This window comes from Rhinolophus sinicus, chromosome 17 (assembly GCF_057876585.1).
Source record: "Rhinolophus sinicus isolate RSI-liver-muscle chromosome 17, RSI-T2T, whole genome shotgun sequence".
NCBI classification, from domain to species: domain Eukaryota; kingdom Metazoa; phylum Chordata; class Mammalia; order Chiroptera; family Rhinolophidae; genus Rhinolophus; species Rhinolophus sinicus.
The window spans coordinates 150,487,228-150,503,780 of record NC_142517.1 but is presented as its reverse complement, the minus strand read 5'-3'; the positions used below and the strand labels follow the sequence as shown (position 1 = coordinate 150,503,780).

Sequence of the window (16,553 nt, the reverse complement as noted above, 5' to 3'; positions counted from 1 at the left end):
TAGAAATCAGATGGAACGTGATGCAGTTCCCATGGCAAGTCGAGTCTTGTGGATAAACCTACAGCTTGCTGTAGAATAATAATTTTTCTTTTAAGAGGAACTAAAGCATGGGCTTTAAAAAATCAGAACAGCACCGCAAGTCATTTTCAAGGCTAAAGAAATCCATTTGCTCAGTCATTTCCGTCGCGCAGCAGGTATGAAGTCTGTTGGAAATGGCTTGGTATTTCTAACATAATTGCCTACCAAAATTCACATTAAAACCACTTCAAAGCCACAACAATACACACTCTGAACTCAATTGCAAACTGATTCCAAGCCGGGAACCCTGCTGGGTCATGCTATATGCCTATTTATTTGTTATTATTAAAAAAAGAATAGGGAAAACCTAAAACATAACAAGTGCAGCAGCCTCATGGTAAAAAGGATTAAAATGGTCATACATCTAGGTTTTTGTTTGCATAATCTTTTAATTCTGTTTAATCACAGACATGGAAAGAATAGTGATCTACACAAGTGGCTTAAGCATCTATCTAAACGGGGCAAACTACAGCTACTGGGCCAAATCTGGCCTGCCACCTGTTTTTACAAATACAGTTTGATTGGTTGGGACACAGCCAGGCTCATGCACTGATGTATTATCGGTCGCTTCCTTGGTGCCACAGCACCAAAACTGATAGTTGTGACAGAGACCACATAGCAAAGCCTAAAATATTTACTCTCTGGCCCTTTCCAGTAAATGTTTGATTTTGATCGAAACTGATGTCGTATGTTAGAAAATTTACTTTAAGTCATATTTATTAATCTGGAAATCATATTTTCATTCCTAAGGGAAAATGCGGAAAAAAATACACCTTCTGAGAAACTGAGTGTTATATATTACTGCGTTGTCTTCAGTAAAAATATCTCTTATAGATATTAAATTCCAGAAGCTTATAGATATTAAAATAAGATAACCAAGGCTTGAGAGATGATTCTTTTCTCCTGAAATTGTCTCCTGGTGTCCCCTTCCCGTGTGTCTCGTGACCTTGTGCACTGAGGACTCTCCTGTATGATGTGCCAATTAAATTAGAAGCAACTCTGCCTCTACACCAAGGCTTCAGGCCATAAGTCACTGGTACAGCCACAGGAGTCATTCAGAAATAATGGTTTTCAAACACAATGAGAAGTGCTTTCTACCTTGAAGTTTCTGCCGTTAAGATATTAAAGCCTGGGCGTGAGGCCAGGTCAGCATCTCTCAGAACTTCTGTCAAAGCTACGCTGCGTGAATTCTGTGCGGGAGCACAGCCACGTCCATTATACACCAAACGAAGAGGTTGGTCGCAGGCCATTACCACATCATAGAAAAGGGCGAAACCACTTACTTTGTACATCATGTTTCCTTCCTCCATCAATTTCTGTAAAAGTATAATCAAAATATCAGGTTTGGAAGTAGCCATCGCCCAAGCAGCATTTCCTGCAAAATAAACATGCATTCAGAGGCACTTCGATGGCCTTGGAGGAAAGGAGTTCCATACTTCTGTGGCCCCACCCCTGCTCAGATCACAAACAGCAGAGAACCAGCCGCACAGGACCACTGCTTCTGTGTCTTGCAGGCCCCCAGACGACAACACAATGAAGGAAAGGGAGCAGGACTCCAGGGAGCAGTTTCCTTTCTAGTCTGTCTTAAGCTGAACTAAGCATCTAAGACGGGGAACTATATCTGGCACAAACTTGTTATTCTGGTGAAAAAGTACGGGGAAACTAATGCATCAGAGCAGCCATGACCTATCTCTCCCTTCTGATGGAGATTTGGGGTAAAATCAATTAAACAAGGCTTCAGAATAATTTCCTTAGTATCCTACAGTGCCCATGAGCGATCGCAAGTGGAGGTGTGTCCTTAGCATTTCCTTGCCCTCTGCTGCACAGTCTACCATTAAATCGACTCTGAGATGCCTCAACTTTGGCCCTTCTGCCCTCTTCCCACCACTCATGCTCTCGGCCCTCCCTGCTCACGTCTACGTCTAACTTCTCCCAGCCCATAGCACCAGCATGAACTTCTCTCCAACCGTCTTGTAAACACATACAGCTAGTGGTGCTCAAGAGCAAAGACTCGGACATCAGACCTTGCCAATTTCCCTCCCTGTGCCTGGAACAGGTTGGTGTTATCACCGCCTCTTTATGGGGTAGGTGAAGGGTAAGTAAAACACGCAACAGCTTAGAAAAGTTCCCTATACTGTGCACAGCTTACTAAGCGTAGCTAATGTCATCATCCTCATTACAGTCCGCTCCTCAGAGCTGCTGTTGGCCCCAGTTCTGCCCTATCAAACCAAAACAGTGATGATCTGGTGGATGTTTCCTCATACAATCTGAATGGTGCGCCATGTTCCAACCAGCCACATGGAGGGGGATCTCCTTCCTTAGAACTCTCCGCCTCCGACATTATCTTCAAGTAACCACCCACTTTGTCTCCAGTAAACCACATGAACGTTCCCTCACGGAAACTGTGCTGGGGTTGCCATTTCCCTACCTACCTGACTGCTTATCCTAGAACAGTGGTTCACAATCTCCACGGCTCATTAGAACCACCTGTGAGCTTCCTGACCCGGCCCCACCCCCACAAAGTGGAATGGACCTGCTCCCCGGTGGGGGTCCCGGGCATCCCAAATCCCCTGCAATTTGAGACTATCCTTCAATGTCAGCTTCTGCTTCTGAATCACACCACAATAATGTTACGAGCTACTTAAACATGTTAGGTGACTATGATTAAATAAGCCTTAGAGAGGGACAAAAAAAATCTCCAAACACCTGACATCTTAACCTGGGAGCATGTAAGTCTGTATTGTCCCTCATGTACTCTGAAATCTGAAGCTGACTTTCTCTCACTGCTGCACTGAGGTGTTTACTGACCTAATTTGGCGCCTTTCCTCAGCAGCGTAACCACGACAGATGTGTTTCGACAACCGATGGCTCTGTCCAGGGGGCGCATGCCGCTGTGGTCCACGTGCTCAATCACAGCTCCCTTCTCAACCAGGTACAGCACCTGCCGTGGAGAACAGAGGCCCTGAGCAGCGGCTCACGGTGGGAACACGGCCACACACACCCCTCTGCATCTGAGTGTAGTTGCTGGCAGAGAAGAAAAGCTGCAACCCAAACCTAAAACCCGCTCTGCTGAATTTGGTAGCAGCAAAGAGGGAGGCGGGTCAGCGCTCCCAGGGGGGAGGGACATGCTGTGTGCATGCACTCATGGACAGATGGGTCTACACACCTCATCACCTGTCTCTGTGTCGCCCCACCTCCCAGGCCCCAGAGACGAGACAGTCACATTTTCATCTCCTGTCACTTAGGAGGCAGACTATGCAATAGCGCCAGTATGCTGGCAGGCTGTGGCAATGGGCAGCCTGGGTACAGCAAGTGGGTCATATTAGCAGCCTGGGATCAGAGGGACCCAACTGTAACTCACTTTAAGGCTTAGGATACAGACCGGATATAAAGAGACCTGGGACCATAAAGATATCAAGTTTGAGACCCTGGTATGATTGATTTGATGTGACAAAATAGTTTCACTTGGACTAAACAGAGAACAACAGGGAAAATCACACTGGCCACTCAAATCGCTCTACTTACTGGAAAAGAAGACTGTAGCCAGTTTAGATTTTCACGGGGATCTGACAGACAGATCCTATCAGTTGCTGTGTGTTCAGATTGACACTAGAGGGAATCAATATCCAGACTATATAAAGAACTCCTACAACTCAACAACAAAATCCCGAATAACCCAATTTAAAAGTGGGCCAAGGGTCAGAACAGACATTTCTCCAAAGAGGACATACAAATGGCCAATAAGCGCATGAGAAGATGCTCAGCCTCACTAATCGTTAGGGAAACGCACATCAATGCCACAAGGAGATATTGCCTCACACTGTTAGCATGACTACTATCAGAAAACAAAACAAAACAGAAAATAATGTTGCCGAGGATGTGGAGAAATAGGAACCCTGTACTCTGTTGATAGGAATGGAAAATGGTGCAACCACTTGGGATGCAGTAGGGAGGTTTTTCAAAAAATTAAAAGCAGAATTACCATATGGTCCAGCAATTCCACTCTCGGGTCTATATCTGAAAATATGTGGATAGATCTCAAAGAAGTTGTAGGATCTCAAAGAGATATTTGTAAACCCATGTTCATAACAGCACTATTCACAGTAGCCACAGCTGGAGGAAAGCTAAGTGTCCACAGAGAATGAACGGATAAAGAAAACGTTCACAATGGAATGTTCTTCGGTCTCAAAAAGGAGGGAAATCCTGTCACATGCTACAGCATGGATGAACCTTGACATTATGCTACGGGAAACAAGCCCGATACAAAAGGACAAATACTGTATGATTCCACTTATACGAGATGCCCAGAGCAAATTGAGAGAGACAGAAAGTAGAACGGAGGTTGCCAGCGGCTGGGGGAGGGATAAGGAGGAGGTGTTTAATGGGGAAAGAGCTTCAGTTTTACAAGATGAGGAAGTCCAGACATGGGTGGCACAGCAGTGTTGCTGTACTTAACCCTACGGAACGCGTCCCTTAGAAACAGATCACGGTACATTTTACGTTGTGTTGTTTATCCCAATTTTTTAAAAAGGCACTAGAATGGTAAATTCCTTCACTTTTCGCTCATGTTGATAAGCTACAGGATTTTGTCAGGTAGTATGAACTGAAAAGTAAAAGTGTGGATATGTGAGGTTTAAATAGCTGTTTTTGAAAATCGATATTAAGTACAGTTATCATGTCTAGGCAATTGAAACTATTTAACTCTAATATCACTGCCTTCTAAAAGCATCCGGGCACAGAGGTGCAGGGCAGGGACGGCTTTTGCTCCAAGGTCCACAGCTCCTAGCAACACGATACCTGTCTCTCTAGCTAATGTGGACATTAGACATTTCTAAATGTCCAACAGTGATCATTCTCAAGGGCTGACTATTCCTCTAGGACTTGCTAGTACCAGAGATGTGGATCCTGACACTGTTGTGACCCTGAAAGACATTTTGCGGTTCTTAGTTTAAGGGTTTATCCCCTCGATTAGACTTAGGCATGGGTCACAGAGATAAAGATAGTGCCCAAAGCATTTTATTGATAACATATTACTTCTAGACAATGATGTATCGCTTTAAAAACAAACCCATCAGTTATTTGATTAGTAATTTCTCATATGTATGAAAGTGATATTTGTTTGTTTGTTTATTTATTCCTTTTTTAAGGAGGGCGCAGTTCACAGTGGCCCATGTGGTGATCGAACCAGCAACCTTGGTGTTATTAGCACCACGCTGTAACCAACTGAGCTAACCGACCACTCCTAAAAGTGATTTTTTAAATGATCTATACAGGAATTCTATTTATATATGGATTACTATAAGGAAATTAAACTACAATGCATGTGTGTACACACATTCATGTATGTGTCTGTTGTATATAGTTTGCAATCATTTATTTTTAAGCTTTTTAAGAATCTATGAAAATCTTTCCTATAGTTCTGATAGCTGTATGTCACAGAATGAAAGAAACATGAAAGCTACCCCACAACACACACAAACACACTGGCCACACTCAGGTACAGCCTCACACACTCAGGAGATGTTCCGGGTCCTGGGTTTCTCTGTGGCGTGGGCCCGGGTGGACCACCTGCGGTACCTACGGTCTCTGCGTCGCCATAGAAGGCGGCCAGGTCCAGAGGAGTGCGGCCATTCTTGTCCATCTGGTCTATCTCGGCTCCTTCCTCAACCAGAAACTGGACCACTGCCCTGTGGCCTTTCAGACAAGCCCAGCTTAATGCTGACAGACCCTCTTTGTCCAGAGAAGAAAGGGCGGCACCTGGAAGACAAGTCCAGTCACAGAACGTGAGCCCCTAGAGACCCTGCCCAGGAACACAGCGTCTCACAGCTGCGAACACCTGGCCCGAACATGTGGCAGGCAGGGGCTGTGACATTGAAGCCGACTTGGCAAAATGATCATCATTGTGGAAGCTGAGTGATGGGTGTGTGGGCTTTGTTACGTATTCTCTCTACGTGTGTAAGTTAGAAATTTTCCGTAACAAAATGACTGATACTCTGAATCAGGAAGCACTGAAGGAGTCTGCCAAAACTCTTTTCTTTGTCATCCAAGGAAACCTATGCAGGGGCGGATGCTGCCATTACCTTTTGAAAGGAGAAACTCCACGGTGCTCAAGTGCCCTTCACAAGCGGCCACCATGAGGGGCGTCCTGCCCTGCTTGTCACTCAGATTCACATCACAGCCGCGTTCCAACAGCATTCTCACAATCTGAAATAAACACTCAAAATTACAATCTCCCTGCCGTATTTTATATCATGTTCTCTACACCTGGGCAGGATTTTCCACCTTTAAAAAATAGTAAAAAGACTCTCTTCTTTTAAAAACTCCTCTATCAGTTGTGTAATGTGTGGCCTATAAAATTTTTCTGTTGTATTCCTTTGAACAAAATCTTCTTCCAAATGTATTCTTTGTGTGTTTTTTTTTGTTTTTTTGTTTTTTTTTTAATATGCCCAAGCCAGGCAGAAACAGGCATTTGGAGGAGGGGTGCCAATCACAATCAAGGAATGGACAGCCACAGCGGGGCATATGGGATAACTGAGCAGAACTACAGGGGGGCGAGTAACGCTCGTGGTCCCCATGCCAGCACTGAAGTGACATTCTCATAGTAAAGGGCACAGAGCAGGGGAAGTGGGGTGCAGGAAAACAGTCACCCACCACACCCCCAAGTCATCTGCTTGCTTTCCTAGGACTTGGGGCTTGGTGGATGGCTCAACCTTCACGGAGGGCAATTTGGAGGAGAGTCTCAGCTGAGGACTGTGGCTTTAAACAGTACATGTGATGAGGTTGGGGAGCAAAAACAAAAAACCAGAGAGGACTCTCATGCAACTACCACCCAGCGGGAATGGCTTATCCAGGCGGTAGTCAAGTCTCTCTCTGGCATGAAGTTTGTTCTGTCACCACAACAGAAGGAGGGTGTATTCCCATGGCTTTCTTGTTCTTGATACACTAACCAATGCTTTCCCAACTTCCCCATGTCTGAGGAAAGAGGCTAAGAGAGAGGATTAGCCAGGGCACCGTGTGGAAGCTGTGAGGGTAACAGGGAATGGATGGTACACACCAAGCTCTTGGAAATAAAAGGAGAAAAGCCAAAATCTTGGAGGGGACCGCTCACAGCTCCTACCAATGGAGCTAGCAGGAATCAGGAGAGAAGTGAGTGAGGCCATGGTGTGAACTTGGGTCTAGAAAATTCTTCCTATTCCGAACATGGGAAGATCCATTTATTTGTTTGTTGCTTATGTGTAAGCTGGTACCAGGCAAGGGTAGGTACATGGCCACTGTTTACAGAATGATGAAATACGTGACTGAACTGCTGCTCTCAAGGATCCCCTGCTCCCTTGAATTAAAGACAGCAACGTGTCATTCACAGTAAAAGCAGTCAGTCCAAATCACAGCTGGACCAGAGGGAAAAGGCGTCCTTTTCCAAAAAGCATACAGAACCACTCTTCCTCTAAGCATGCTGGGCAAGTGGATCACACAACCACACCAACAACAGGCATGACAAAGCAAGTCTTCTGTTATCAGGATGGGGGCCACCCACTCCATTTCCCCTCCCCAGTTAACAGGAAGCAGCTGTGGGTCTCAGACCTGGTTAGCAGCCTACACGGCTGACTGTGCTAGCCCGTCAAATGCTTGCCTTTAGCAAGTAGTATCCACAGAACAAGCAGAAGCCAAGAACGTCAAAAAGACAGGGTTCAGGGGAGCCACATCTGGGCCCAGAGGAGATGGGCAATAATGAACTCTATCCCCACTCATTGTTTCCGAAGCACTCAGGGGCCCACTGGGTACCTGCCAATGTCCCTGGCGGGCTGCACAAAACAAAGGTGGGACCCCTCTTCGGTTCGTCCGAGACACAGCAGCTCCATACTCCAGCAGCAGCTCACAGACTTCCAGCTTCCCTCGTCCTGCAGCGGCAGTCAGGGCTAAAGGAAAGTCACAGGGGAGGAGCAGTCGGTTAAGATGTGGCGGCTGAAAGTGGCCACAAATTCTTGGACTCTCCTGCCATTGAGAGGAAGAGCTCTATATATTCATCCTCCCCACCACCCCCGAAATCTGGGTGTGCTCTGTGACTTCTTTGACCAATAAAACATAGCAGAAATGACTCTATGGTAGCCTCTGGGCCCAGGTCCTAAAAGATGGGCAACTTCTGCTTCTCTGGAACACTCATTCTTGGAACCCAGACGCCATGCTGAGAAGAACCGAGGCCTGTGCGTGGTGGACAGTCCCAGGTGAGCTCTCAGCAGACAGCCAGCAATAAATTGCTAACCATGCATGTGCCATCCTGGAAATGGATCTCCAGACCGAGTCTAGAGATACCAGCTAAAGTGGTGTGAGCAGAGGTGAGCCACCATCCCTATGGAGCCCAGCCCAAACTGTAGATTCAGGAGTCACTACGTTCTTGCTTTATTGTTTTGTTTGTTTTTCCACAGCAAGAGATAACCTGAAGACAGTGCAAGGCAAACAGAGATCAGTATTATTGTCCAGCCTGGCTTCTTACCCTAGAGTCATACATTTCATTCAACGAGAACCAATAACTACCGAGGCAGTCAAGAGCATATCACATCACTCCTGCCTTTGTGGACCTGGGGGTTACAATCTCTGTAACAAGTCAAGATTTGAAATTAAGAATGTCAAGAAAGCAGAAAGAAGGGGGATCGGATTACAGAGGGCCTTGGGTGCTCGGGTGAAAATCCCAGTGTGATTCTGGAGGCAGTGAGCTGCCTGCTGGCAGCAGTGGTGCTGTGGGGAGGTCAGCCCAGGATCAAAACGGCATGAAGGGGAAAAGAATATGGAGCGAGGGTTCTCAGGATGCCCTCACATCAGTGACTGTGCCTCCACACCCCCAAGTCATGATTCTTATTGAGGGTGTCAAGGAGAGGGATTTAGTTAGAAGAGGGGCCTCGGCTATGTCTGGAGGGAGGGACAGTAGGTTTGGGACAACCTCAGGCCAGACGACAAGCTTTCAGGAAAAGAGGACAGGAAGGGGCCAAGGGGGAGGGATGGAGACCTCAGGAGGGAACATCTACAGAGCCGCGGAGGAAGGAGAGAGTCAGGTGTGATGCCGTCTCTCTGTTCCTGGGACAGCTGTGTTTACAGACACAGCCTCTGCCTACAAATGCCCAACTTTCAGAATAAATCACGTGTCCCTTCATATCAGTAAGACATCTCAGTATGAAAACAGGGAAAACATTGGAAGAAGCCCTCAACGAGGTGAAGTCCAGGTTACCAATGAACTTGTTATGAAAAGTGCCCAACCTCACTAGTAAGTCAAATAATTGAGAAGTGGATGAGGAACAATGGCAATGCTCACACGCCGGTGAAAGTGAGGGCTATGTGACCTGCTCTGGAAAACATCCCGACACCACTGAGCCAAGCTGAAGATGCACAGGTCCGACCACCCAGCAGCCCCGCCTGTGGATGCATGCGTGGTGGTGCCCTTGGAATGCTCCGAGAGACTCGTGCAATAGGGCTCCCTGCAGCTCCAAACTGGAGGCAACCCAGATGGCCAACAACAGTAGAATGCATCAATAAGTTGTGGTATGGTCAAACAATGGACTGCTACATCGCAATGACCATAAATGCTATGCAGCTAAATACAACACCATGGGCCAGTCTCACAAACTCTACATCCATTCCAAGAAACAAAACACAAAAGAACAGACACAGGGCGACTTGTACTTCGGGAACACAGCGCTGCCAAAGCAGTCTTGGAAGAGGCCCAGGCATGGGCCGCCTTTTCGAAAGGGAGGGGCCTGGCTCAGTGTGAAGCCCTGGGTCTTGCTGGGTCCTGCTCTCCTGGCACCTAAAACTAGGGGAGCCAACAGCTCAGGAATGCAGCTTTCCACCTGCACAGCTGGGCCCGCTGTCCTCCTCAGACCCCCTCTCAGAACAGACAGCTGTACCTACTTCAGCTTCCCATCAGCCTGGCCATGGTTGAACCCCCAGGAGCCAGACACTGAAAGGATGTAAACCTGGCATCTTCCTGTGACGGAGAGCAGTTCCTCCAAGGACGAATTGTCTATGGACTTTTCTGAGGATCCGTCACAGAGAGGCACTCACATCTGCCTGACAGATCACCTGAGCTCTGCTTTCATCCCAGGGGCCTCACGGCCTGGGGGGGCGAGCAAGGTGGAGGGGCTGTGAGAGTGCGCGAGCGAGTGCCAGGCAATCCTATTCTGGGGACTAAGGAGGCAAAGGCCAGGCCAGAGGAGACAGAGTGGGGGGAGCAAACCCTCCCCTTCCAGAAGGGCAAGTCAGTTCTCACTGCTTCCGGCCCTCGGTCCCTGAGGCAGGGAATGTGTGACCAGACTGGCTTGTCATCCGGCAATCTTAATAATGCTTTCCTGTCATCTGTCTATTCGAAGAACTTCTTAGAACTACAAGAAGAGCCACTTTTAACAATAGTTGCCATCTGTATTACTGACTTTCTCTAGACAGTGCAACCAGAATAAAACACAAACGTGAAATATAAGGCACTGCTGATCTCAACTGCAGCGCCATTTCTATGTGTATAAACAAGCTCATCGGCCCTGATGGTACATCTAAACTTGTGAATACATGATAAACAAATGCCACTGACAGAACAGAATTTTTATCAGTTTTATATACTGATGCACTGGGGTGGCACTGGGGGTTCCTGTAGCCAGAATGTTTGAAATCCAGTGGCCAAGGTGATCCTGTGCCTACTGTGAGAGAACACTAGTCCCTGCCGCCCTGGGTGTCTCCTCACAGCTCACCCCTGCCATGATGTTAATATCAAGGATTCCTAAATCCCTGGGGCACATCCACATATGTTATCTGGATGAATCTGAACAGGAGCCCTGCAAGTGGCTCGTGAGATGGAAGGCCTGGGCAGTGAGGCATCACGTGGCCCTACTGCTCCTTTGCAACCTTCCTCATCAGGGAAGGTCTCCCCTCTGCCTCCGGCAGTAGCTGAGTACAACAAGGAACGAAGGAATACAGAGACACGCACACACACTGTAGGCCGGGCCACGGCAGCTGTGTGGAGTAACCATGGGAAGGAAGAAACTCAGGGCTCTTCCATTTGATGAGACCTGAAGCAGCAGATCCACCTTAACGGTCCATTCTCTTCTAGTTGGTAAACAAGTTTCATGCGCATTATAAATGGGGTCTTTAAATCAGAATGTCTGCTGCAGCTGCTACGGGATTTCTGTGACAGCAGCACATCAGAAGTGATAACCCAGCACTGAAAATAGGGCCCTGTGCTTTATGGAGGCGCCAGAGGAGCCAGAAGTTGGAGCAGCTGACAAGCGGCCGAGGGCACCACCCCGGGCCTGGCTTCCGTCCTCCTCTTCCTTTATGGCCTGACTGGCCGTGCATTTAGTGATGAACTTCCTTCTGAGGTGATAAAGCACAGGCTGTCAGCGGGTTCACAGCGTTTCCTCGGGCCCAACATGGATCACATTCTGCACAGAACTTCCTAATGAGACGCTCATTTTCAAATGAGGCCGATAAACACCAGGGCCTGTGTTTTCCTTTTTCTACTCAGATTGAAACCTTTGGCCACATCCCCCTGAGCCGGAGGCTGGGATGTATCACGAGTTTCTGCAGCCACAAGGATTTAAGGACACCATATTCGGAAATAAGTGAGACTGAAGACTAGTCAACTACTTGCTTAAACAAACATAATTAAGGCAAAACTCTGCTCAAGAATTCCAACTATTCTGCTGAAAAGGCTGACCTCTGAGCTGACCACCAGACTCTAAAAAGGGTCAACACACTTGGCCTGGCGAGAAAACAGGAGCGGGGACCAGGAAAGGAGGACAGCACACCCCTGCAGGGGGGCAATCCTTGTCTACTGGCCAATGAAATCCAAGATGAAGGAGAAAAAAGACTTAGTATGAAATGAAGACTCTAAAATCAAAATGAACACATGGCACTTTTTAGGACTCAAATTGGACACTTTTTCTTTTTCTTTTTACTTGCACAATCCTTAACACAATAGCACTTTTGTAATTCAATGTCCATGAAAACATATATCATTTTCTGATGATTCTGAGTAATTGTAGCTCAGCAATACTGTGCTCTGTCTTCAGAGCATGAGGAGATTTGCCATGGCAGATATTCATTTTAAGAAAACCCAATCGACACTCAACAATGTGAGCTTACTGAAAACATAAGTGAGATATGGTTCTTTGTGAAATGGATCATTTGCAGGAATCTTTTATGTATTAAAGTTCCCTGGGTGAAGAGTTGATATACAAAAACTCAACTGTCAACTTGCCAGGAACACAGTCATTCCAGAAACAGGGATGTTTATAACATTTTATGGTAGATCTGTCACTCAAATACACTGGGATGCACTACCTGTAAAACCCCTGCCCTTATATGCTTCTGTCTCCAATTTAGAGACTTTGAGAGAAGGGTGACAGTACACACAGAGCAGTTCCCATATTCCAGGTAATGACCTTTCATACACTACACACTGATGACCCAAACCACTCACCAAGGTCAGAGCTGAGCACGTTAGTAAAAACGGTGCGCATGTGTGGAAAAGCACCTTCTCCTGCCTGACATGGCTGAGGGAGTGATGTGGGCAGAGTGGCTCGGCTTTGCTCGTACACTTGTGTTTATCTGTGCAATTTATTTACTAACATACTGACTTTTTTCATTGTTTATAAAAATGAGTGCAAAAGGAGAAAAACAAAAGTGCTGATATTAGTAGCAAGCAGCAGGGTTCTCACAAATGTCATCTAGTTGTGACCATCAGATAGAAATCATAAAGGTGTGACAAACGTGGTGATGTTTGCACCTCAAGTGGAGGCTCACTGGACAAACACCACCCAACTGAAAAGGAGAAGAACAAAAGTAAAAAGTACCCATGAGACGCTAGAAAATTCCCAGCTATTTTATCTAAGAGGCAAAATGTAATTAGGGAGTCTATGATTTAAAAAACAGAAAATCTCTTTGGGAACGGCAGCCCCTTTCTCTCCACTTTCTAACAACGGACCTTTGAAGAAGCAGTTAGGACAGAGGCTGACGGTGGCCTGCCAGGCTTTACGGCCATTTGGGGCTGGGCTGGCCTGTCACACGGAGGCCCTCAGAGAAGCAGGTCCCAAAGTCCTGAGTGAATGAGAGTAGTGCCCCCTCCCCCAAAAGCCAGACAACACCCTCTCCTCCACTTCTCGGGACAGGGCTAAGATTTGCAGAAGCCAGTCTCAAGCCTCACTTTATTAGGCATTTCCTTCCACGGCTGAGGGAGGAAGGGCTTCCGTTAGATAGAACCTTCCCAACCGCTCTAACTTCCTCGTCTCCACCAAGGGAAGTTATTTGATCTACTCCTCAACAATGTGAAGCACAATAAGATTGCTCTTACTGAAAGATGGCACGGCACTGGGAGAGGAAACCCTGGGAAGCCTCCAGCACCCCAGCCTTGACGAAGCCCATGCTGGGACGGGCACAGCCACTCAGTGACCTTAGGAACAGGAAACCAGCACTACCCACATGCTCTCTGAATCTCACAGGCCCTTGTTTGGAACACCTTCCTGATTGTTCCCAGGTGGCAGAAGTCTTCCAGAAGGGCCTGTAGTGGCAGGCCGGCCGGCCGGGCTGGGGCCAAGGACAGGGTATCTCTGTTACAAGGCATTAGGCAGCACCCAAGCATCACATAAAAATGTTGCCTCAACCCCCATCTCAGCCCATTTCCCAAGGAACTACCTACGCAGGGTGAAAGAAAACAAGGCAGGGATCAAATCTGAGTAACCGGGACACTCCTGACACCTTATAAGTTTCTACTATAAAAAACACACCGTGCCAGTCTCAAAACACACCGTGTCAGTCTCTGTGCATAGATTACAGATTAAACAAGAGCCTGAAATTGCCAAGCAATTCTCTAGAGAAATAAAATGTGCAACTGCCACTAAGTAGGACTTCACCAAAATTATTTTCTATCCTTCATATATGTAAAGCAATCGCAAAGTAACTAAGATTCTATTCTTTTAAGCATTCATTTCAATACTCTATCAAGACCAAATGCATAGTATAAATTAATAATATAGCACAATAATAATTTTAACAATCAACTTATCACAACCCTTGCAGTATATTACATCTGTTGAACACTGATAATTCCCAAGGTCTGGGCAAAATACTCTGGGTGAATTCTCACTGAATCCTTTGAATTAGATGACAAGTATGTCTATTCTATTGAGGTGAAGGAAATGAGTCACACGAGTTACATCATTTGCCTCAAATCATGAAACCAATCCGTGTCAGTCAGGAATTACACCTAAGCAGCTGACGAAACCTGGAGCCATGCTATAAGAATAGGAAGATCCTAATACCCTTTCATAATACACTAGTATGACACAATAAAGTGCTTCCTGCATTACGGAATTAATTCATAAATCCACTTAAGACAGCACTAACTTCTATGAGGCAAGGACCACTCCTCCTGGTTTTACAGACGAGGAAAATAAGGCCTAGAGATGCTAAACAACTTGTCCACGGTCACACAGCTAGTGGGAGGCAGGGAGAAGACCGGAAGTCAAGGCGTCGGACTGGAGTCTGAGTTCTTAACTCCCAAGCGATTGCCTCCGGGAAGTCTCTTTTAAAAATGTCCAACTAATCAAACAGACTGTAAATGTCGTTTCAGAACAAGAGTGCCAGAAAACACATTTCTTCTCCTAAAGAACTGTGACACTTTCTCCCACAGACAACATGAATGATCTACAATGACTGTATGCCCTTCTGGACACACGGCAGCCGAAGGCCGAGACGGTAGCTCAGCCCACGGAGCATTCAGGCAGGATAGCAGGAATATCTGTGCTGCAACTCATGTCCTATTCCTGACTTTATTGTTGTTTTTCCTATTCGTATGTGTATTATTTCAAATAAGCCTCTTCAAATCCTTTGAGGAATAATGTGTGCTATAAATAACATAAATTCAATTTAAAACAATTTCCTAAAACATGGACGACATAAATCACATTTCATACAGACTTTGTTCTAAAAAATCTATCAGAAGATCACAGCTTTGAACAGCTGTCACTTCTAAAGTGTGCTGAGCCTGCTCTCATTCTTGATAGATCGTCTTACACACCAAAATTTAAAGCATGTATGATGTGCTCTGCTCTTCCTTCTCTCCTTAAAGAGCTGAGCATGTGCTGGGGAGGACAGAGTTACGTGCAGGACACCACGCAGGGGTCAGTGTAAAGCACACATCCGCTCTCAAAAAAGAAAAAAGAAAAAAAAAAAAAGAAAGAAAGAATCCAAATGTCATTTCAATAAGAATTTGAAAAAATCAATTATGGTTTTTCTGTGGGAGTGCAAATGAACCAACTGTAGCCCATCTAGGGGTGATGGATTGAAAGAGTAAGCAACAGTGTTTGTAGGTAAAGATGCTCTAAGCTACCAAAATGTAGATAAGTACAAGTTTTTACGACGAAAGCAGAAAGTTTGTGTTTTTAAAAATGAATGTGAAGGAACCACTCACCAGAATGATGGACTCTATCGCAAAAGCAACATGATAAAGGCTGTGAACAGAGTTCTCGTAAGGGGTCAAGCTGCCAGTGCATTTGCCCCTGAGATGTATTCTGCGGGTTTTCAACATACCCCACTCCTTGCCCTTCCCCTACACTGTAGGGCAGGGACACAACAGTCAGCTGATTTCTGCTGTCCTCTCCGCAGAGAGGACTGGTTTACAGAACATATCCATGTCAGAGAAGGAAAGGGAAGCAGTGTGACAAAGCCAGTCCATTAGTTCTTAACCTTAAATCCCCTCTACTGTTAGGGTGATCCCCACACCCATCCCCCTTTCTCCAGAGCCTGGGTTACCCCCTGCCTTAGTATCCCACATCACCCCACTTTGTCACTCCCCTTACAGGGTCCTGTGTCACTCCATCCTATTCCCCTCGTCTCAGGGTCCTAAGCTGCCCTATCTCCCATACTCTTCAGGGTTCTGTGTACGCTGATTTTTCCCTACCCTTCCTAAGTCATAGGTTACCCCTCTCTGAAACATCTAGGATCCTGGATACACCCATATCCTAAGTTATCCCTTCCCTCACACCCTCTAGGGTCCTAGGTTACCCCCCCATTTTGCTTTTATGCCAAGGACAATCAAGAACTTCTACGGTTGTAAGGCCTGACAGAAACCTTGATTTTTACTATACTTTCTTAAACACTCACAGAGGAAGGAATGCGTTGACAAGGATTTTCCAACAACAGTGCCAGTGAGATGCTCAGGACCGCCAAAAAACCAAGCATCTTAGGTGTACAACAGCAAGTCACTTCGCTTTTATCCACAAGATACATTTAGCAACTTCCTTAACACAAATTCTCCACGTGCCCCAACAATCAATGAACAAACACCTTTCCTTCCAGTCTCTCGCTTGAAATTCTGCCTCAGATGTACATACATACATAAATGAATGTCAACCTCAAGCCACTAAGTTTTAAATTTACTTTAAATTCTTACCAAATAACAGCTCTCCTCTCTCAAAAGACAATAAATAAATAAATAC

General features: G+C 46.1%; 1 protein-coding gene across 16 annotated transcripts in view; it reads right to left on the bottom strand.

Moving 5' to 3' along the window:
* Window positions 1-16,553, bottom strand: part of TANC1 (tetratricopeptide repeat, ankyrin repeat and coiled-coil containing 1) — a 218,548-nt gene that overhangs the window by 5,272 nt on the left and 196,723 nt on the right. For all 16 annotated transcript variants that reach the window (XM_019727214.3, XM_088794246.1, XM_088794245.1 and 13 more), the window contains 5 exons: window positions 7,861-7,994; window positions 6,159-6,282; window positions 5,660-5,835; window positions 2,887-3,019; window positions 1,362-1,453 (listed from right to left, as the gene is read on the bottom strand). In XM_019727214.3, the coding sequence (XP_019582773.3) occupies window positions 1,362-1,453; window positions 2,887-3,019; window positions 5,660-5,835; window positions 6,159-6,282; window positions 7,861-7,994 (659 nt within the window). The remainder of the gene's footprint in view (window positions 1-1,361; window positions 1,454-2,886; window positions 3,020-5,659; window positions 5,836-6,158; window positions 6,283-7,860; window positions 7,995-16,553) is intronic.